The sequence below is a fragment of the Solenopsis invicta genome, chromosome 11 (genome assembly GCF_016802725.1).
Source record: "Solenopsis invicta isolate M01_SB chromosome 11, UNIL_Sinv_3.0, whole genome shotgun sequence".
Lineage (NCBI taxonomy): Eukaryota > Metazoa > Arthropoda > Insecta > Hymenoptera > Formicidae > Solenopsis > Solenopsis invicta.
Window position 1 is genome coordinate 16,038,284 of NC_052674.1, and position 24,045 is coordinate 16,062,328.

Below are 24,045 nucleotides of genomic sequence, written 5' to 3' on the forward strand. Positions count from 1 at the left end.
CTGATGAGGCAGTTTTGGGAGATAGAGAAAGTCTCGGTTTCTAATCCCCTCACTGAAGAGGAAGTCGAGTGCGAAAGGCACTTCGCATCTACACATTCTCGTTTGCCAAGCGGACGCTATCAGGTTCGCTTACCTTTTCGGACCGATTACTTGAATAAGGTCGGTCGCTCCTTTCACGTCGCTTCTGGTGCCTTTGATAGGTTAGAGCGATAGTGCATTGTCTGCCAGCTATCGTGGCTTTCTTTCTGAGTATTAGCAAATGGGTCACATGACCCGTGTAAACCCGAACGAGGTCATTAATAATAATTCGTTATATCTGCCTCACCATCCAGTGGTGAAGGCGAGTAGCAGTACTTCCCCTGTACGGGTTGTATTCAACGCCTCGAGTCCCATGGACAATGGGCATTCATTAAATGATCTGTTGCTTACTGGACCTAAGCTGCAGTCAGATCTTTGCTCTATCATTATGCGCTGGCGAACTCATCGCTTCGTTTTCGTCGCTGACGTCGCAAAGATGTTTAGACAAATTATGATTCATCCGTTAGATACTGACTTTCAGAGGATATTGTGGCGTCCTAGTTCAGGCCAGCCGATCCATCATTACCGTTTAATCACCGTCACGTACGGTACCGCCTCGGCGCCTTATTTATCCATGCGCGTCCTGCGACAATTATGCGAGAACGAGGGATCTGCATTCCCGCTGGCTGTGTCTATACTCAATAATTCCATCTATGTAGATGACGTGTTGTTTGGGGCAGACAGTGTGTCCGCCATACAATCCACACGTCAGCAGTTGAATGCCTTGTTATTGAAAGGAGGTTTTCACCTTCGTAAATGGACGTCAAACTATGACGAATTGTTGTCGGAGATACCAGTGTCGGATCGACTGAAGGACAATAGTGTCGAATTTGACGAGGACTCCTCCTTCAAGGTTTTAGGAATTTCATGGAGTCCTATACTTGATCGATTCCATTTCAGGATACAAATTCCGGAGTTTCCGGTGATCTCGAAACGTAGCGTGCTATCCGCCATTTCGCGATTCTTTGATCCATTGGGTTGGATTGCCCCTGTGGTAATCACCGCTAAAATTTTCATGCAGGAACTATGGCTGCGTAAGGTTGATTGGGATAGCCCGCTCTCGAGTGATCTAGAGGAACGATGGACTGAGTATTCTCACAGTCTGACAGATCTCAAAGAGATTTCGATCCCAAGGTGGGCAACTTGGAATCAAAGCAACTCCGATCTGGGTATCGAGTTGCATGGATTTGCGGATGCTTCAACACGGGCCTATGCGGCCGTTGTATACATTCGCATTATTCACACTCGAAGCAGCTTTGGAGTAACACTCTTAGCCTGTAAATATAAGGTCGCTCCTATTAAAACAGTTAGCGTTGCCAGGTTAGAGCTGTGTGCAGCTACCTTACTAGCTCGTTTTCTTAAAAATATTGTTAGTACTTTAAGGTTAAGTTCAGTACCAGTATACTGCTGGTCAGATTCCATGATCACACTTGCTTGGATTAAGCAGCACCCCAATACCTGGAAGACTTTCATATCCAATAGGGTATCAGAAATCCAGACAAGCTTGCCGCAAGCTCAGTGGCTATTTGTCGGGTCTAAAGAAAATCCCGCAGACTGTGCGTCGCGCGGCATCAGCGTTCAGGAGTTGAAGTCGCACTCGTTGTGGTGGAGTGGGCCTCAATGGCTGCAGTCACCCTCGACTGTGTGGTCGGAACAGCCCTCCTCCCTTCGATCGGACGGAAACATGGAACGACGTAGCGTTCCAGTTTATTTAGCTCAGCGGGGCGCGGCAGGGTGGGATCTTTCCGAGCAAGTTTCCAGTTGGCCTAAGTTGTTGCGGATCACGGCCTATTGCCTATTTTTCGTTCATAAGGTTCGACAGCGCCTTAGAAGGGCGGATAGTGATCAATTAGGTACGTTATATGTGTTGAGTGACGCTATCAGACAGGCTCGTAGTTTTTGGATTGCGTACGTACAAAAGATTAACTTTTCGAATGAGATCCAGGCAATAAAACGTGGTGAGGGCCCGTCTAAATCTAGTCCCTTGAAAAATCTAAACCCGTTTTTGGACACAAAGGATAACCTTCGTGTCGGGGGACGTCTCTGCCGGGCGTCCCTCTCTTACGATGAGAGACATCCCATCATACTACCGAGGCATATCGGAGCTGATTGTTGCGCAGGCACACGATCGAACGCTTCACGGTGGGACACAGTTGACGTTAGGAGTTTTACGCCAACAGTACTGGATTCTAAATGCTAGAAACCTTGTAAAACATCACATTCACAGGTGTGTTGTTTGTGTCCGCCACAGAGCTATTCCGATATTGCAGCAAATGGGTGATCTGCCGGACGTTCGAATAAACCCTTCTCGTCCGTTTCAACATACCGGCGTAGACTATGCCGGTCCTTTTCATGTCCTTCCGATAGTAGGACGTGGCCAGCGGACACACAAGGCTTATGTGGTTGTGTTCGTTTGTTTGGCCACTAGGGCCATACACTTGGAACTGGCCAATGATTATACCAGCGATGGGTTTTTGGCCGCATTTAGAAGATTCACCTCTCGTAGGGGTCTTCCGGTCTCATTATTCAGTGATAATGGGACCAATTTTCAGGGTGCCGAAAAGGAATTGCGCAATGCGTTCAGAGCTCTGTCGCGTGATCCTGATCTCGTCGCGTATTTAGCCTCCGACGGCATCACTTGGAGATTTATACCGCCCTCCGCCCCACATTTTGGAGGAATGTGGGAAGCGGGCGTAAAGTCCGTTAAGCATCATTTACGGCGTGTAATTGGTGCTCACACGCTTTCAAATGAGGAGTTCACTACATTACTAACTCAAGTGGAGTCATGTCTAAATTCTAGACCTATAGCTCCCTTGTCCGATGATCCCTCCGATCTCTCACCTTTGACTCCTGCCCATTTCTTAATAGGTACCTCGCTGATTGCGACGCCTGAGGAGTCCGTATTGGATTTGAGGGAAACGCGACTCAATCGTTGGCAGCGTGTACAGCGGATGCACCAGCAGTTTTGGCGGATATGGTCGCGAGATTATCTCCACACGTTACAGCAGCGCTATAAGTGGCATCAGAAATCGACTAGTTTGAAAGTCGATGATCTAGTATTAGTTCAAAACCCGTTGCTACCGCCGACGAAATGGGAGCTTGGGAGAGTAGTAAAAATCTATCCTGACCCTCAAGGTCTCGTTAGGGTAGTGGATGTAAGGACGCTTTCGAATACAAGAAGGCGTGCCGTTAACCGGCTATGCAAGCTTCCTATCGAAATTAATGCGAGGTTGCCGCAGTAGAGCTCCCATGGCGGGCGGCGATAGCATCTCAATTTGTTTATCTCATGCGTTGTAACTAATCTTTATATTCACAGTTCATTGCGTCGTTATTAATTTGTATTATTGTTTAGCTTTATCAACTAATATTACTACACTAAGTTCTATTTAGCATGATGCTTGGTCTCCCGGGCGACATATCATCGTTTCGTACTATCAGTACGAGGCGAGCGGCATGTTTGGGAAAAGCGTAATACGCGAACACGAGTCACCCGCTACTGCGAGCGATCGATATCGATCCTTTATCACGCGAGGGCACCACCTTACGACGGTGTCCTGCGCAAGCCCCCTCTGGGCGTCCGGGAGCGCTCGAGCGGAAGCAGGCGTTTTTGCCTCTCAGATAGATATTCGCAAGATTCCTAATCGTACGGCCATGACTGCCGGTTAATTAAATCTCTAATCTCATATCAAACTCACACGACCGTGTCTGTCGGTGTACCAAGTACCTCAGAGTACTTCCTTTAAAACTGTGCCTGTAGTGTCTAAGTGGCATTAAAGCAATTTGTGAACTTTAACGGTTTGTGTATTTCATTGCTCCGATTCTCACAGTCCAAAATCCTTCAATTACGCGTCGATTAAGTGCGCACTCCTAACAATTAGAATTGATTGATTAATTTTCCACCTCTAGTGAGATTGTGGGCTTCCTCGTAGAGAAGTGACATAATAAATTGCGACTTATTTGGCTCAAAAAATGTGTACATGCTCGCACTATGGATAGAAATAGAAAGAGCCTGAATATAATAAATTAAGTAACACTTCGGAAACAATAAAAAAAGGGGGAAGAAACCTCAAAAACGGACATACTCAAAATTTTAAATGATGCACAAATACAAGAAAAATTACTGCATCAAAAGGCGCTCAAAATTTAATTTAAATAAATAAGACGTCGCAGAAACGATTATAATAAGTACCATCAAGTACGGTGGTCAAAAAGGCACTAAGCCAGTAAACAGATAATACAGGTTAGTTCGGTTATAGACTAATATAAATATACATAAAACTTTATTTAGATCTATATTTACATTTTCATGAGTCCCATTATTTTTATATGTAATAAAATAAGTTGTTAAGAATTGTATATTATCCAATATAATGTATTATTAATTGAAAGGACCCCGCACAAATCTTATGGAAAATGGGTCCCGGTGGATTTGGCTAAAACTTTGGAAATTTGTAGTTTACATGGTCCTGATAAAAAGCTCTCATTGCTCCAACTTGATACATTGAGCCGTTTGAGCTTTAAAGACAATTGAAAGTAAGAAACAGGCAACTGCGTGTAAGAAATTACCTGTTAATTTCTTTCCTATCCTCTCCCCACTCCTCTTTTTCTCTCCCCCTCCTGCCTTTTTCCTTCCCCATACCCCCCACACCCCTCCCACCTCTTTCCATCCCCACAGCCTCCCATTCCTTTCCTCCTCCACACCCCCTCTCTCTCTCTTTACCCCCCCTTTCTTCACCTCCCTTCCCCTCCCTTCCCTTTCCCCGTGTGCGCGCATGCTCGCGTGTGTTACAGCAGAGATGAGGACCCTACAGTTCATCACTTCCGCAGATGTATCATTCTGTCATTAATGCCGGAAAATCATTCTACTTCGTAAACGAAACTAAAGACAAATCTAAGATTCTCATATTCAAAATATTTAGGAATCTGAAAAGTACCATCTATGATACCTCTTGTTTTTGTGTATTGTTACCCCCGAGCTATTCCTTAGTTATTTAATATATATTCGATTTTCAAAGCATATAACAAAACGCTCCTCCACCTCGCGCGCACTACCACTCCGCTCCGTCTACCCGAGCAAAGCACCGGCAAACACCACGTGCACAGATCATATATAAGATAGATAGATATCTCCCGGGAAAAAAGATAAAACGCTGTTTAGATTCTAACGCCATCTAGAGGTGTTACGTTCAACTATTTATATATATATATATATATATATATAGGTTCCAGTATATTGTCAGAGAGAAACCTGAGAGAGACCAAGGCCATCCCAGCGTTTTACGTACGAGAGCTTTTGCTCTACATCCATTTTCGATATTAGCAATATAATATTTCGACGATAATAAAATATTATATATTGCTAATATCGAAAATGGATGTAGAGCAAAAGCTATCGTACGTAAAACACCGGAATGACCTCTCTCAGGCTTCTCTCTGGCTATCTAAAAAGGAAAGCAAAGAAAGTTATTGTGGTTTAAACAAAATTTCATATATATTGTGGTGTAAATAATTCTTATTATTTATTTATCACTCATTGTTTACACTTATATTTTATGTGTAAATGTATCACATAATTATTTTATTTGTAAATATTTCTTGTTATGTCTTATTTGTAAATAATTAATATTTCATGTGTAAAAAACAAAGTTACTTGATAAATAATTGTAAAAAATACTTTTTTCTACAATTATTTTACCAATAACTTTTTACAATTTCTGCTTCTTATAGCTGCGCATTTTTTTATCGCTTGTTTAATCATTATATCGTTCGGCCGCATTCGCGTATCAAGTCCATTCATAACACGGTTTATAACATTGGACCAATGAAATAAAAATATCCGTACAAATAATTGCAAAAATTTGTTAAATAATAGTCTTTGGTGAGAGCGACATTTAATCCATTCGGAATGCAATCTTTTACGGAGCGCAAGTCGAAGCCTTTTCGCTACATTACTTTTAAAACAAACGTTGGTAATCCAGCCCCTTAACAACTTGTCCGCCTTAACATACATTTCAAAATAATCCATATTTATATACGCGAGGGCATGGTTCGAACTGTCAAATTCTCGAATTTTAATAAATGTATATTCAGGATCATTGTGAGAATTACTTGAAAAACTGCACTGACACGCGGAACAATCCCGACATTCTTTTACGCTATTTAACAACTTCCGGGCCATCCATCCCGCTACATACATACGAGTGCCTTTTGCAAAGTTATTATTATTATTTGCGTCGAAGTTTTGAACAGTTTCTGTAACACAAGAATCATCAAATAATTCTGCATTAGTCGTGTCATCGTTGGATGACTCTTTTGTTGCGTTATTAATAAAACTATTAAAAGTGAGAAGAAAATCACCATCGTCTTTTTCGCAATTTGCACCTACGGAATGTAAAGACGATACATTATTAAGTAACAGTGTCTTATATAATCCGTCAAATTGCCACGCTGTCGGAGAAACGTAACGTTGTCCATGACTACGGATAGCCCCGAAGAAGTTCTCTAGCGGATCTTGATTTACATTACGAGTCTTAAAATATTTGAATCCCATGGATTCAAGTTTGGCCCACAGTGTTGCCATCCCTTCGATTGTACAATTCCAATTCTTCAATGATGGTACAGTCGGTGTCGGTTTCTTCGTTTTTCGATGTACGTACCTCATTGACTTCAGTGTCCGGGAAGCGTCTTTCCAAAATTCTAGGTGTTGACTGGTTTTTGTAACAGCAGTCCGCAATGGTGGATCGTTTTTCGTTGAAACACTGTTGGCGTTCACCGAATCAAACAGGTTATTGAAGAATATACAGACGTGCGAAGTATGCGAAGCCTCTGCTGGTACGCATATATCTTTTGACATGGCTCTTGCACTGTCTGTAACAGCATGTATAAAGAACACATTGAAACATTAACAATATTGAAAAATTATTACAATTTTATATGTGTTTGCATTTAAAATGGAAATAGCTTACCACAACTCCATAAAACAGCTAACTGAAGAAACAAAGACACGGATCGGCTGAATATTTGAGCAGCATTCTTCACCTTCATCTTCCGAATTTTGTCGACTTTAATGTGCTGATCTGTCAATTTTGGCATGGCTCTATTTATTGTGCACTCATGCACGTCTATTTCATACGCTTTGTCAATATGAAGCCAGGTTGCATACTGCCTATCCTTTTCTGGCCTATCTGTCGCATAGTTAATCTCCAAATCCTTTGTTAATAAATTGTTTCTGATGCCTTTTAAAAGATGAGGAGGATCGTATATTGTTATTAGCGAACAGTTTGCAATGTCGATTTCCGTACCTGTCAAATTAAAATTCAATTAATAATTGTTCTTATTGCGATGAGTGTATTAATATATGTACGTGCAATAATATACAAACTTACACATATTTTCAGGTATTCCTGTCCTTATAGAATGTTGTTTTCGGAACTTTCGCAGTGCTGACATGTTTGCAGAACCTTGGTCACAAACTGTAGCTACCAGATTCAATCCAGCATGGGTTACAGTGCGAACATTGTCCTGAATGCATCGCATGAGTCGGAAATGGTTTGTTGAGCTCTCGCAATAATAATATCCTAAAGGTATCTTCCAGCCTGTTGCTATTCCTCGTAACATAAATACGAGCACATGATCAGCAAAGTATTGAGTTCGTTCATTTCCGTAGTCTTCGAATCCAACGTACTGGTCCTTCGCTTCATTATATTGTATATGCGGTGTGAGACTCATTTCATCCCACATTAGCACACATACTTTGTCTAATTCCTTCATCTTTTGTGCCTTTTGCTTCAAATGTTTCAGCATCACTTTATTGATGCCAGTGTCAGAGTGCACTTTTTTAAGCAGTTGGCGTAAAGTGGCAGGTGATGGCAAAATGAACAAATAAGCTAAATATCGATAGCATCTTGGAGACCTTTTATATAAGGACAAGGCCAGGACTTTCTCCTCCATGCTAAACCTCCTACCCTTCTGTTTTAACTTGACATTCCGTAGCTGCATTTCAATAAATATTTTTTGTAACGTTGACAGCTTTTCTAAGTTTTCGAAACCTTTCGTTTTGATAAATACTTTTGCTTCCTTCAAGCGAATTGCATATCTAAGGAATATTAATACGTATTCCTCATTAATTAGAATTGATACATAGTTGCGCTTTGCGGTCGAAGTGCTTTTAGTACCCAGATCAGACGACAAAACATTTACAATCAAATGTAACACAAGCAATGTAATACAAATACATTAAATTATACAATACACAGAATTATTATTGCTTGTGCAACAATTTGAATGAACCACATAGTACATTACGATAGGTAAGTAAAACAAATCTGTTTTGCGTACCACAGGTTATGCAACAGGTATTAAATGTTTTCAAAGTACGGTACCTCTTAATTTTCAATTTATTGCTCCGTTGTATATTCTTCAGATTATTGCCAATATCGTATAATCGTCTTGCTTTCGGGGTCAAATTGTGTTTTCTTGTTTCTTCCTGTAGAAGACTGCGACGAGAAACCGGTGTCCCTCTCTTTCTTTTAGGCGTACACGATATATTGGCTCTGTCTTCTTGTATCGGCGAAGAAATGTTAAATACTTGATCATGTTCCGAAGGTTCCACAATTTCCTCTGAAACATTTTCGACACTTGTCCCAGCCGCAATTGTTGCCAAAGGTTGTATCTGTATAGCGTTCGATGTCGTCGGCGAATCATATTTCATCACTGAGGACAAAGTCCCCGTTGGAGATAAAGCCAGCGTTAATTGTGTTAGCGGGTTTGGCATCATTTCTGGCGCAATTACGGATATGTTCATCCTTTCGCCTTCCAGCTCATCGTCACTTGTCGGCAAATACAAAGTTGGAACGGCGTCGTCTCTCAATGTTGGCTTTTGATATCCTGGAAGGTAGGCTGTTGGTTCAAAATGTTTGTGACACACCCGATATTTATCCTTACGGACTTGATCGTATGGGATATTAATAAGGCGCGGGTTGCGCACAACTTTAATCCAAAGACATCCTATCTGGATATTCTTTGGAAATATGTGTCGTGATGCCGTCCGACTCGTCCTGGCACTGCACATCTTTGTTTATCCATTTCTCCCGCACTAATTATATATAATAATAGCCGTTTGAAAAAAGTCATATGAGAAACACACACTGAAAATGTTCTCAAGAAAACGATACACGTACGATTTGTTTCTGCCTGCCGTTTCTGCGATGCAGGAGATAGATTTCACCGAAATGGCTGCCATTCAGACGCTGCTGCCATCTACAGTTGTTACGCGATATTAATCCAAACACTGTTTCAGATTTCCGTATGGAGTTGCCCCACCGTGACCACGTGCGCGCACCGAGCTAACCTACCGTCGCGATCACGCGGCAGCACGCGCGCCGTCCGTGGCGTTCGGCAACGTTCCCACTCCGGGCCAGCCGACCGAATGCGCGGATTGGTCCACCCAACCGTGCGTTCGGATATATAAGCCGGCAGTGGGAACGCCGAGTGAGATCTTCCCGGTCCACCAAACCCGACAGGTCGAGAATCCTCGACTGCAACTCCGACTCCCAAGAGGACGAGAATACTCGCCTCATCCAGACCCCTTGACGAGAATCCTCGTCGTCCCGACTAGCTGAGGATCCTCGGCTAACACCGATATCCCGAACATCGCTCCGCAACCAATCACGGCGAGCATCCTCACCGCGCTCCGTAGCCGAGTATCCTCGGCGAATCACCGTCCACGACGAGCATCCTCGTCGAGTCCGCAGGCTAGGTGTCCCTGGCCAATCACCTCCGTCCTCTCCCTCAGGGAAGACTCACCTGTAACCTAAAGCATCGTCAGGGCATCCGCGCTCTGACGATATCTTCGCCTCACTTTGCACGAGGTGACTCGAGCGAGGCGCGGAATCGCCACTGTCGCTCCGATCCCGCGTTTCGCGGCTCCCCAATCACCCCGGACACCGTGTCCGTTTAAAACCACGCGTCCACCGTACAATTCTCCGATTAATTTACGTTAGATTATTATTAGCTTTATCATTCCGTCAGTATTATCGCGGTTATAATAATTTGATTCTTATTTTGTTTTTCTTTTCGGTTCTCACTTAACATTTTTGTTACTTCGCGCGGCGCCGTACATTTTCCGTTACCAGAGCTAGCGTTTCGGACCGCTCAGAGGCGATTCGTCGTCGCGACCACCGAGAGCCAATCGCGTCCCCGCTTAGGCTAAGTCCACTTGTCGCGAAGCGTTCAAGTCAACAGACTATCTGTTTACATGTAGCTATCAAGTTTTGAATAAAGATCTAGTGTTTTTGTCATCTAATTCCGAGTGCGATTACTCTACTGAACCCGGCCAATCCGGCGAGCTTATCCGCAACCGTATCCTGACTCCTGCCGCACCGCACGAAAACCACCAGCGTTACAAGCACATATACATTTTTGTTTCCTCTTATCCTGCACAGCTAATATTATAAGCATTTCTATTTGGTAACTTTATTTTTTGGATCTACATCAACAATAAAAGAAAACGTTGATAATCTAGTTTAATTCATACAAACATTTTTTTTGTAGCGTTTCAATAGCTAACTATGGCTTGGAAAAATCGTTTAAATTGTTACATTTGCGATAGGGATTTTGTACAGAATCAAATGAGTCGAACAGATAGAGATAAAAATGCAAACAAACGTGAGATTGCCATCTGTAGACGTGATGAATTTCAAAGACCACCTCTCGCCGTGACAAATCTTACGAGGATTTGTATCATATGTAATCAATATATTCACAACAAAATAACAGAAATGGAACGCGATCCTACTTATCTGCGACTCAATGTATTGACACAAACTGCAAATCGTACTTGTGTGATTTGTAATGCTGATGCCAATGTTCACAGGATTACACTTCAATGTAGAGTAAACGTTTTTGTTTTACGAGACATTTTTATTCCTGAAGATGTCAAATCATGTCAACATCATTTGAATGATCGAGGTTTTTTTTTTCAAGCATTGCTACCTGGCTTGCGATCCATTAACAGACCTTATTATCAAAGCATTACAACTTTAAATGTTCCTACAAGAACTTCAAAATGTGGCAAGGGATCAAAGAAGATTCGTTGATGAGAATATTTTCAGAGATGATGAATTCGAATCCTTTTCTCCGATGACGAAACAGCAGTTTCTGGAACTATTTGATTATTGCAATAAGGTATCTTGTCCAAGCGGCTATTGATATGTTTCTAAGAAAGACTTGTTAATGTTCTTATACAAAATGCGGCAAAGACTTTTTGACGATTTTCTTAAAGTTATCTTCGAGTACCCGAGCAGACAAGCAACGAGTTTAGCCATTTCCTCAGTCCGACAATCTTTGATGCAACGTTTTGTTTCGACCAATATCGGTTTGAATGCAATCACGAGAGGAGATTATGTCCAAAGACATGTAACCGATTTCGCCAATGAATTATATAATCCCGAATTACATATTCCTCGTGTAAATTGCGTAAATTGACGGTACTTATAGCTTCATTCCTAAGAGTAGCAATTTTCATATTCTCCGACAATCATTTTGTCTTCATAAAGGACGACATTTACTCAAACCTGTGCTGATAGTCGCACCCGATGGCTACATACCCGATATTCAAGGTCGATATTTTTTAGACAGTCGAAATAATGATACTGCAATCCTTCAGAATGAATTTCATAGGGATGTTGATAGAATGCGAGAATGGTTCCAATAAGGAGATCTAATGATATCGAGGAGATATCGAGATGATACAGAGCTACTTACTCGCCTTGAGATTCGGTGGAGGATGCCATCACTTGTCGAACTAAGATAAAGGCAACTCCTTACAAAGGAAGCTAATGATTCACGAATAATTACTAAGACGAGATGGATCGTGGAGACCAGGAAACACATGGCCACATTAAATCTATCTTTAAATTCTTTCAGCAGACAATATCGATTCCTCATTTTCCTAACTTAGGTGATTTTTATCGTATTGCTGGTGCAATAATCAATAGGTATCATCCTTCTGTTCAAATGGAACGAGCTAATAAAGAATTGGCTCGTCAATTACTGGAGAAAGCAAATGAAGTGAATGTCATCCAAGCACTTGTTGAGGCTGAACATCTGAACACTCGTAACGCTGAGAGATGGGTTTGAATGCACATGTTCCTGATTTTCCAATTTTGAATTTACATTTTCTAAAGGATCTTACTGTTGACATCTACAAATTCATTTAGCACCATCATATATACAGGATAAGTTACAAAGAGAGGACTCAGAAGAATTCCAGATTGAAATGTTGAGGGACGTACAGAGGATATCACAACCTGGTTTAATAAGAGTTAGAGTGTATTCACGATTTTGCAATGTAACAAAATACCAATTATGGATATCATATCGACCGACAGATGATCATGATATGGATGATAGAATGAATGCTCAGGACAGTCCTTACAAGATTATTACTGTACTTGCAAATCCGGTGCTCGAACTCTGGGTACATGTGCACATATAGCGAGTGTTTTATGGTTTATCGAATACGCATGATACGAACATGTTCAGTACCCTTTATCGAGACTCCTTTATACTATTCGCAACAAATAGGCCACCGCAAGAAAATTCTGATAATATACCAAATATTATTGATGTTTAAACATTAGTTCATTGTTCTAACCCCTTCTCCCATATACGCACACACACACATGCACGTATACACACACACACACACACACGCGCGCGCGCGCGCGCGCATACGCACACGCACGCATACAAACACACACACAGCAGAAAGGGTTTGGAGTCATAAAATACTGCGGAAGTGACGAACCATAGAGTCCTCATCTCTGCTGTAACGCACGCACGCACACACACATGCGCACACGCACGCGTACACACACACGCACACGCTCACGTACACCCACACATCCGGAGAAAGGAGGGGGAGAGAAAAAGAGAGAAAGAGGAGTGGGGAGAGGATAGGAGAGGAAGGCATTATCAGGTGATTTCCTACACGCAGTCGCCTGTTTCTTACTTTCAACTGTCCCTAGAGCTCAAACGGCTCAATGTATCAAGTTGGGGCAATGAGACCTTTTTATCAAGACCATGTAAACTACAAATTCCCAAAGTTTCAGCCAAATCCACCGGGACCCATTTTCCATAAGGTTTGTGCGGGGTCCTTTCTCTTTCAAATTTACAACTTGTCATCGTACATGCTAGATTCACGCGTTTTGCTTCACATCAACACGCCTGTTTGACCGTAGTTTCTTATTATTGTAAGGCTTACTTATTATTGTGTGACGATGCACCCCATAGTAAAATCATCGCCACGGCAAACACCAGCCGAAAAGGCCGCCGGGCCATAACCGGGGGTGCCGTGGGCACCCACTTTTAAACAATCCAAGATCGCGATACCGCCTGGCGATAGACATCGCCAGAAGACACGCGCCGAGCCATCGCACGCGCTGAGTCGGCGCGCACGCGCTCTCAGAGAACACGCGGTTCTCCCTTCCCCGACGACTCCGCCGTCAAGCGCCGAGAAAGATAACGGAGGCGAGCGGAGTCGCTCGGTATAAATAGGGCCACCGCGACGAGAAACGGCACTCTGCCACCGACCAGCCTCCCGATCACGGTCCGCTACGTCGGCGATATCCTGCTCCCGAAGTCGGAAACCCGGTCGAAGAGTGCTTGGCCGCGGCGAGAGGGTACTCCGCCTCCGACGCAACTCCTTTGCATAGCTACCAGCCTCCACGAATCGAGGACCACGAGTCTCGATCCACGAGCCGGCCGCCGGTAACCCAGAGGCTACCCTCCTCTCCCCGCGACACCCACCAAAACCGCGACCGCCGTGTTCGGGGTCCCGGGTCAAGGTACTTGACAGGGTGTCGCGTGTCCAACCTACCTGCGACGATCCCCGTCGCGAAACCGCGATACCGTACGGGAATCCGCTCCGCCTAGAGCAATCGCGTCTCACCGGCCAGAACCGCGAACGGCACCGTAAGCCACGCCTACCGCGTCGCCGGAGCACGACACGCAGACCGCGGGGACCGCATCCCCCCCGGAATCGCGCCTATACGCTCCCGTGCGAACTAACGGCGAGACGCGCCTACCTCGCCGTAGTAAATGTATATATGTAAATAGCGCAACCGTGTACATAGTAGATAAGAAATAAAATTGTATAAGCTGCGGTTAAACTCAAACTCGCGTCGACTTTATTCAAAGCCGTTCTGCCGACCTTCCTTTCTCCCGCGTCGAACCCTTTCCGCGGCCTCGCGCCGGGAACCCGACGAGCTGATCCGCGCGCGGAAAGTTGGTAAATTACATGGCGCCCGAACAGGGACCAGACCGGAAGAAAGGAAGGGCCGCCGGCCTGAAAAGCTGGATCTACGAGCTGCACAAAGACGTCCTTCTCGAAGAGATGGAGACGCTCGGGCTAGATACGGAGGGAAACCTCGATACGTTACGGCAACGCATGAGCCAATATGTCGAGGAAAACCCAGACCTGTTCCGCGCGGCCGCGCCCCCCCCACCGACCGAACCAGCCGCAACCCGACCGCCGGCACTAACGGCGACCTCCACCGCAACCCCCGCACCAACGCTGACGCTTCTTCGCCCGCCGCGACTCACCCTGCATCACGCAACCCCCACCAACGCCAACGGACTCTCGGACGGGTCCACCCCCGCTAAGATTATGAATCAAATGCGGAAGTGGGGAGTACAGTTTGACGGGAAAGACCCCTGGGGTTTCCTGGAGCGGGTCGAGGAATTGCGAGCCGGCTACGATTTCTCGGATCATCAGGTCTTGCTGGGGCTGCCAGAACTATTAAGGGGGGATGCCCTCTTATGGTACCGGAACTCGCGAGACGCTTGGGACGAATGGCGCGACTTCGTCAGCGATTTCAAGGCAACCTACCTGCCACCGCACTACCGGAGCTACCTACTGCGCGAAATACGCGACCGCGTTCAAAAGCCGGGCGAACCATATCTCAAATACGCGACGACAATCCTCTCCTTAATGCGGAGAGCAGAGAGTTTCTCCACCGAGGAGAAAGTCGACCAGCTGTACGACAACATGCGTCCCGAATTCCAACTACACGTGCGACGGGCCGACGTCCGCACCCCCGCCGAGCTACTCCAACGCGTCGTCGAGATCGAACGCGTCCAAGAGCGCTGCCGAGCGCTCCCCTCCAGTCACGCGCAGGCACGCGAGAACCCCGCCGTCGCCGCGACGTACGATCGAAGCGAGTGTTGCTGGCGGTGTAAACAGCGAGGGCACACACGTTTCGAGTGCCGCCGATTGCCGCGCAAATTTTGCTCGCAATGTGGCAAAGACGGCGTGCTGACCCGCGACTGCCATCCGCCGACGGGAAACGGCGCCAGGACCGGCGACACTCCGGCCGACCCCCGGTCATCCGAATAAAATTTACGCCCCGGCCGCACCTAACCGTGCGCGTGCACGACCAGGACCTCACGGCACTCCTCGATACCGGATCGGAGGTGTCGTTTATTAACCTCGCCACCGCCCGCCACGCCGAGGCGAGCGGCTTTAAGATACAGCGCGCGCGTAACACCGTACAGCTGGCCGACGGTCAGTCGGTGGAGTTGCCCGGCCACGTACGTCTGACCGTGACGATCGGACACCGGCGCATCCAGCACAAATTCCGCGTAATGCCAAGCATGAAAGCCGCCATGCTCCTCGGCATAGACGCGTGGGCAAAAGTGGGCGCACCCATACCTATCCCCCCCGCCGGGCTGCGGGGCCGCGAAGAAAATCACGCTGTGACCCACGTGTCCACGTTGCTCACGCCTACCGAATCAGCCGGGCTGAGCCGCTTCCTCGCGACCGAACTCGCGCAGTTCGAGGGCGTGACCGGCCCGACGACAGTAACGCAGCACGTCATCCGGTTGAAACCGGACCGCGAGCCAATTAAACAGCGGTACCGACCGCGAAACCCCGCCATGCAGGCCGTGATTGACGCCGAAGTCACGGCAATGCTCGACGACAACGTCATAGAGCGATCGCGAAGCCCGTGGAGCTCCCCCATCGTAATAGTGCGCAAGAAAGACGGCAAGTTCCGATTTTGCATCGACTTCCGTCGCGTGAACGATGCGACCGAACCAGACGCCTCGTGGTACCGGCGGTTCATCCAAGACTTCGCCACCGTGGCTGCGCCGCTGACCGCGCTAACGAGAAAGCACGCCAGGTGGAAATGGGGGATCGAGGAACAGGCCGCGTTTCAAGCGCTAAAGCGCACGCTCACCGCTGCCCCCGTGCTGGCCTGCCCCGACTTCTCCAGGCGTTTCGTGCTGCAAACCGACGCGAGCAACACCGGCCTCGGAGTCGTGTTCGCAATTCTTTCCCGAAGGCGAACGCGTGATAGCCTACGCGAGCCGAACGCTAAACCCAGCCGAACGAAATTACAGCGCCACCGAGCTCGAGTGTTTAGCCGTGATCTGGGGGATCCGCCGAATGCGCGAGTACCTTGAGGGGTACCCTTTCACCGTCGTCACTGACCACCAGTCACTACGGTGGCTGCAGAAACTCGACACGCCCACCGGACGACTGGGACGGTGGGCGTTCGAGTTACAGCAATACGACGTCGAGATTAAGTATCGGAAAGGTACACTGAACCGCGTCGCGGACGCCTTATCGCGGCAACCCACCAGCGCCGCGGCAAATCTCGTCCCACCGGACCGCTGGTACAGGCGCGCGTTACGCGCGGCACAAGAAAATCCCGCCGCACAACCCGACTTCGCGATCCGCGAAGGGAGGCTGTACCGCCACGTGCTGCACAGCCTCGACTTTAACGAGTCACCGGCCGAGGAGCAATGGAAGCGTTGCGTGCCGCACGACGAACGACCGGAAATTCTCCGTCGGAATCACGACGACGCCACCGCAGGCCACCTCGGCGTGGCTAAGACAATCGCGCGCATCGCTCAGACGTACTATTGGCCGGGCATGTTCCGAGAAATCGCCGCATACGTCCGAAAATGCGAGAACTGCCTGCAACACAAAGTGGAACAGCGCAGACCGGCGGGAAACATGCACGCAACGAATGTCACGCGGCTCTGGCAGCAGGTCACCGTAGACCTTGTAGGGCCCCTCCCTCGCTCCAGGAAAGGCCACACGTGGCTGCTGGTCATGCAGGACCGATTCTCAAAATGGACCGAGCTACGACCCCTCCGACAAGCAACGGCTCCCGCCGTAACGCGCGGCATCGCGGAACAGGTCCTACTGCGCCACGGATGCCCGGAGAGCATCATCTCCGATAACGGAACACAGCTGAAATCAAGACAACTAAAAGAACTCCTACACGCCTACCGCATCCGTCATGTATGCACGCCAACCCACGCGCCGCATTGTAATCCAGTAGAGAGAACGAACCGCGTGATCAAGACCATGATCGCACAGTACGTGAACCGCGATCACCGCAACTGGGACGAAAGGATCCCCGAACTACAACTGGCATACAATACGGCGCGACACGAGGCAACCGGCTACACACCGGCGTTCCTAAATCTCGGGCGAGAGATACTCACCCCCGCGCGCGTCGGCGAAGCGACGCCACCTCCGACCCCATCGCCAGACGATACACGACGCTACCTCGAGGAGGCTCATGACCTAGTACGCGTTCACCTCGCACGCGCATTCCAAAAACAACAAAAATACTACAACCTCCGCCGTCGCCCATGGCAGCCAAAAATAGGCGAGTGGGTATGGAAGAGAGAACACCCCCTGTCTAACAAAGCCGCCGCGTTCAACGCCAAATTGGCACCGAAGTTCCGAGGGCCCCTCGAGGTATGCAACAAAATCTCGCCCGTGATCTTCGACCTACGCGACAGGCGCGGACGATGGACTCGGCACGTACACGTACAAGACTCGCGGCGCCCCGCGAGACCGACGGGAGGGGGGACACCGATAACGAAGCAACCGACCCCGGAGAGGAGACCGAGGACGAGCAACAATAATAACGGAGATGACTCGGGCGGAGAGGCATAAACAGAGGCTCACCGTGACGACAGCCAAAGTCGAAACCCCTCGACAAACCGTTACTTGCGAAACGACCGTTCAACGAGATGGATCGCACCGAGCAAGAGATCATCGGCGAAATCAACCAACTCCTGGCGGAGTACGAGGAATACGATCCGGCGATTCCGGGGATCGATCCGGCCTGGAGCCAGCTCCGGCTTCGTCAGCCGACCCCACCACCGCAAACAGCGGCGGCAGAGATCCCGCGCAGCATCGCGATAGCCGGCCAGAAGGGAGGACGTCTCGTCCAGCCCTCCGATCGACGGAACCAGGCCAAAATGAAGTGGCTAACCAATCCACCGACCGCACGGCCGAAATCCCGTCGACCACCTACGGCAACACCGCCGCCGCATCCATCGCTCGAACCAGCGCGAGTCATGGGGCCGTTACCACCTCCGCCGATTGAAGTGGAGGTCGAGCCAGGGCACCGGATCAGCGTGCCACACTTCGCTGCCCACCGCGCACGAGAATGGAAGACCCGCTCAGGAGGAAAGCGGTGGCACGTACGCTTCAACCACGACGGAAGCGTACGCCGCGTCCGAGAAATTCCGCCAAAGTAACGAGGGGACGCCAATGCCTCGTGCCTCAAATTCAGGCACTTCCTAAGGGAGGGGGTGATGTGACGATGCACCCCATAGTAAAAGCATCGCCACGGCAAACACCAGCCGAAAAGGCCGCCGGGCCATAACCGGGGGTGCCGTGGGCACCCACTTTTAAACAATCCAAGATCGCGATACCGCCTGGCGATAGACATCGCCAGAAGACACGCGTCGAGCCATCGCACGCGCTGAGTCGGCGCGCACGCGCTCTCAGAGAACACGCGGTTCTTCCTTCCCCGACGACTCCGCCGTCAAGCGCCGAGAAAGATAACGGAGGCGAGCGGAGTCGCTCGGTATAAATAGGGCCACCGCGACGAGAAACGGCACTCTGCCACCGACCAGCCTCCCGATCACGGTCCGCTGCGTCGGCGATATCCTGCTCCCGAAGTCGGAAACCCGGTCGAAGAGTGCTTGGCCGCGGCGAGAGGGTACTCCGCCTCCGACGCAACTCCTTTGCATAGCTACCAGCCTCCACGAACCGAGGACCACGAGTCTCGATCCACGAGCCGGCCGCCGGTAACCCAGAGGCTACCCTCCTCTCCCCGCGACACCCACCAAAACCGCGACCGCCGTGTTCGGGGTCCCGGGTCAAGGTACTTGACAGGGTGTCGCGCGTCCAACCTACCTGCGACGATCCCCGTCGCGAAACCGCGATACCGTACGGGAATCCGCTCCGCCTAGAGCAATCGCGTCTCACCGGCCAGAACCGCGAACGGCACCGTAAGCCACAGCCTACCGCGTCGCCGGAGCACGACACGCAGACCGCGGGGACCGCATCCCCCCCGGAATCGCGCCTATACGCTCCCGTGCGAACTAACGCCGAGACGCGCCTACCTCGCCGTAGTAAATGTATATATGTAAATAGCGCAACCGTGTACATAGTAGATAAGAAATAAAATTGTATAAGCTGCGGTTAAACTCAAACTCGCGTCGACTTTATTCAAAGCCGTTCTGCCGACCTTCCTTTCTCCCGCGTCGAACCCTTTCCGCGGCCTCGCGCCGGGAACCCGACGAGCTGATCCGCGCGCGGAAAGTCGGTAAATTACAATTGTAACTTTTGTTATTATTATTCGTTCTACATTTTTTGGCCAATTCAAGAAAACTTATTTGTATTCAAAAGCTGCTCATTCGCATGATCTATTCGAAAATAAGAGTTCGCATTCACGTGATTTCCGAGTAGACATCACCAGCCCGTAGGCATCCTTTCTATCATAGGCAGATTCGAGAGCTCCGCGGCTTTTCCATTGCTGCCGATTTAAATTCGGTCGAGATTTCATGCAAGCGAGACGCACAAAAATTTGAGAGATTGTTGTAAACCGAACGGAAGCGTTTAGATATTTTGTGAATTAACGCGAGTGAGCAGAAAACACCGTGCCGGAAATGTGAGTTACCTGCTAAAGTTACCTAAAAGGAAGGACATTTGTTTGCATGCCCGCTTCGAGACGCACGAAAACCAGTAGTAGCTGCACTAATATCAACAGTTTTTGCGAAGTATCTGTAGTTGTATTTCAGGCAACACTCTCGTTACCTAGAGAACTTATTTAAACAGTGTGCACGATTGTTTATAATAAATACTATTTTTTGACTCAAACTCATCAAACTATCAGTGGAAATTAAAACTCGCCTGCTCCTGTTTTCATATTTTTATTTCGCTTCCACTCTCTCACCTCTCCTTTGATCTCGCTCTCTCACACGCGCATGAATCCCATTCGTCCTCGACCTCGCCTGATACCTCACGCACTCTCACGCGGTCGTCCTCTTTCCGACAAAAAAAAAGGGGGAACTCATTTTCGCATCTCAAACCACGCGCTCTCTCTGAGTAATACCGGCGCTTCGTTCAACCAATTTCAGTTCTCAAACATAAGCTTTATTTTTCTTATAAAAAAGAGTAAAAATTAAAAAAAAATAGGTAAATGTAAGGAAAAGTATAAAAAAATTTAAAAAAAATATTTATCACTATTATAAAGTACTCTTAGAACGATTTAACTTTTAATTTGAACATTTTTCTGTATCTTTCTATTTCTTTGATACAAGCTTAAAAAAAAACCAATTTTTTTCAAAAGGGTGTTTTACCTCCTAAAAATGAGATTGGTACGTATAAAAAAACACGTGTTTCTTTTTTTGATCTGTACTACAACCTATCAAAGGCTTGTCAAAATCAAAGGAGGAATACTTCCATAGTACATGGACGAGTGCGCATACAATGCGTTATGGGGCGGTTTTTAATTATTTTTGGAAAATGGAAAGGTTGCATCATAACTTTGTCATATATCATTGAATTTGTAATAAAGTAAGCTTTATTTTACTTATAAAAAAAAATAAAAATTAAAAAAAAAATAAGTAAATAATGGGGGAAAATATTTTAAAAAATTAAAAAGAAATTGTTTATCTCCATTATAAAGTACTCTTCGAACCATTTAACTTTTAATTGAAACATTTTTTTCTATCTCTTACAATATACACTTCGAAAGAAAAAAACCAATTTTCTTCAAAGGGGTATTTTATCCCCTAAAAGTGAGATTGGGCACGTATAAAAAAATACGTGTCCCTTATTTTCATCCGTGTTACAACATATTAAAAGCTTGTCTGAATCTGAGGCGGACACTTTCAAAGGTTTCCTTATAAAATCAATTTATTCAAAAATTATATCTAGAGAACGTTACCTTAAAAAGTAACGCGTTACCGTGACTGTTACATTTTGTAAAAAGTAAGCCGTTACCATTACTCGTTACTGATTTCATAAAATAACCTGTTACCGTTACCGTTACTTCGAAAATAACGATTCGTTATTTTTTTGTAATGCTAAAGTATTAGATTTTAAAATTATTAGATTTTAAGTCAAGTTATTAAATTTTAAAATTATATTATTTAATAATTAATATTGTATGTAATGATAAATATTAAAACTTTAAATTTTCTAAACTTATATACAATTGTGTAGAACACAGTTTTTTTTATATTTATTTAACTTGTCTAATAATTTTTCGAATTCTTTATAATAATATCTTATTTATTTTTTACTATTTTTATACTGCAAAATTTTTATAAAAATTTAGATTAAACATTGTTTTTAGATTTAAACCTCGTCACATTTTAAATCTCCGAAATAAATCAAAATTTTTTCAGCAATATATATATGTATATATATTCATAACAAAAAAACTAAGTTTTTATACAATGGTAAATACAAAATTTGGAAAAAATCCCGTACGATTTATGTAAAAAAAATATCATCAGTTAATTGAATTTTTGTTAGGAAATTGTAACATATTAAAAGTAAAAAAATTTACCGTTGTTGTGTTATTTTTTAATCAAATCGTATGGAGTCTTTTAATATAAAACAACGAGAAAAACCTGTTAATAACGTCATAAAAAAACATTCTATGTATACTTAAGAATATGATTCTTTCACTAAATCTTATTACAATTGCGATTCATAATCATCACATTTGAACGATTGTAATTGATTATAAATGATGATTAATCAAACATTATTGATCAATACAAACTACTTTAAACTAATTTAATGAGTAATTGAATATTTAAAACAATTTTCCAATAGTATGTACATTGCGTATTATAATGATTTTGAAAATTTATTGCCATTTGATTTGGATAGAAATATTTGTATCCAATCAATACTCTAATGCGCGATCAGGGCGCGAACGAATAGACAATAAGGAACTAAAGTAACAAAAAAGTAACGGCTCCATTACCGTTATTGTAAAAATGTAACGACGTTACCGTTACCGTTACAGACATAAAAAGGTAACGCTCGTTACCGTAAAAAAATAACGAAAACGGTAACGGCATTACAAATAACGCGTTACTTCCCAACTCTAATTATATCAATATAATATTATATTAAATATACTGTTAACAGTAAGAGTGCTAATATAGTAAACAGTAGTGATGTGGAATCAATGCAAGTCTTCCAAATTCGTTAAATAAAATTTTAATTATTAAAATAATGTACGTACTTGAACAGAGTTTGTAGTAGGAATACCATCTTGATTAGTTGATCTTGATAAATCAGCTGATTGTTCGGTGACGATGGTGGAAGTTAGATAGCCATTGTTCTTTAAGGACTTCATTTTTGCCTTGTTGATTCTTCACGGCACTTTTCGATGCAATCGATAGAAAGCACTCGCTCATCGGAGTAATAATTAACGATTCACGACGTGACCTTTTCAAAATCTGAGAGAAATGCAGAAGGCGAGAAGATCCCAGACTCACGTGATGATATACAAGACATGTAGAATGAAATTCTTTCTTCCATTTTTTTTAAGTTATGACGAAGATAGTGCAGATGTACCGCAATTCTTCACAAATGTCTTTGAGTCTTTTGCGGCGTATTTATGTTTCCACATTTATGTTGCCAATAATCAATTCTTTAAAGCAACAAAAAAACTATTTCAATCAACATGTAACCAAATCTACCTACAAAAATAATTTTTCAATAACACTTATGCTAACAAATTCTATAGTTGACAAAAATTTAGCATAAAAATATAAAAGACATATTCTGATGTAAATTAATTCATACCCATACAGCACAGAAAATTGCAGCAACATTGCAGCAATGTTGCAATGTTGCAGATTGCAATGTAATATTACGGAAACATTGCAGAAACATAAATTAACTATACGCCTGCAACATCGCATGCCAGTAATATTATGGAAACATTGCAATATCATAATTTTTTTAATAAAGTAGTGGCAATAAAGAGCCAAACAGAATATGCGTGTATAATAATATATTAATTTAACTCATCCATAATTATTCATCCGCATTTAGCAAACTAAGATCGAGCGACGTTATTAAATTTTCCGCTAAATCTCTACATTCCCTAACAGCACATCCATATGTCCACTGTATGGTAAGAGTCGTATCATCCAAGTCAGGCTTTTAGAGTTGACTGCAAATCGACTTTGCATAGACGTCTGCAGACATCCTTGTTGACTCTAAGACGTCTAGAAAAAGTTATGCGGTCTTATGGTGCTGTGTACATTATAATATTATTAAGAAACATAAATATTTATATCAATAGACAAAATAAGTCCATATATAAAAAAATCTCGATCTACAGCCCAATGAACAAACAATATTTTTTAATTGTTTTTTTAATAAAAATTTTTTTTTATTTAATTTAATTATTGTATTATATTGATATATATTTTCTAATCACATTCTTATTTAAACAAATAACAGAAAAGTTATTCCAAATGCTATTCTGCATTTGCGAAATTAGTAAAAAAAACTATAATTTTATATTTGTTTATATAAATGTGCTTTAATTATACATATTTCATTTTTTCGATAACGTATTTAGACCTAATTTATCAGTTATATACACATAT

The 24,045-nt window shown here is 44.9% G+C and overlaps 2 protein-coding genes across 9 annotated transcripts in view; both read right to left on the minus strand.

The window, feature by feature from the left end:
• LOC105200443 (neprilysin-1) overlaps positions 1-24,045 on the minus strand; it is a 524,884-nt gene that overhangs the window by 485,133 nt on the left and 15,706 nt on the right. For 7 of the 8 annotated variants that reach the window (XR_005575917.1, XM_039455238.1, XM_039455241.1 and 4 more), the window contains one exon: positions 22,665-23,075. Coding sequence is in view for 7 of the 8 variants with exons in the window: in XM_039455238.1 (XP_039311172.1) it covers positions 22,665-22,778 (114 nt within the window). In the remaining variant the exon portion in view is untranslated. Of the gene's footprint in view, positions 1-22,664; positions 23,125-24,045 lie in introns of all 8 variants that reach the window. The other variant, XM_039455234.1, reaches the window with a different exon arrangement.
• Positions 5,712-8,105, minus strand: LOC105203928. The gene is made up of 3 exons (XM_026135057.2): positions 7,464-8,105; positions 7,044-7,379; positions 5,712-6,945 (listed from the first exon to the last, which is right to left on the minus strand). The coding sequence occupies exons 1-3, from the start codon at positions 8,074-8,076 to the stop codon at positions 5,765-5,767; spliced, it is 2,130 nt and encodes a 709-aa protein (XP_025990842.2). The 5' UTR covers positions 8,077-8,105; the 3' UTR covers positions 5,712-5,764.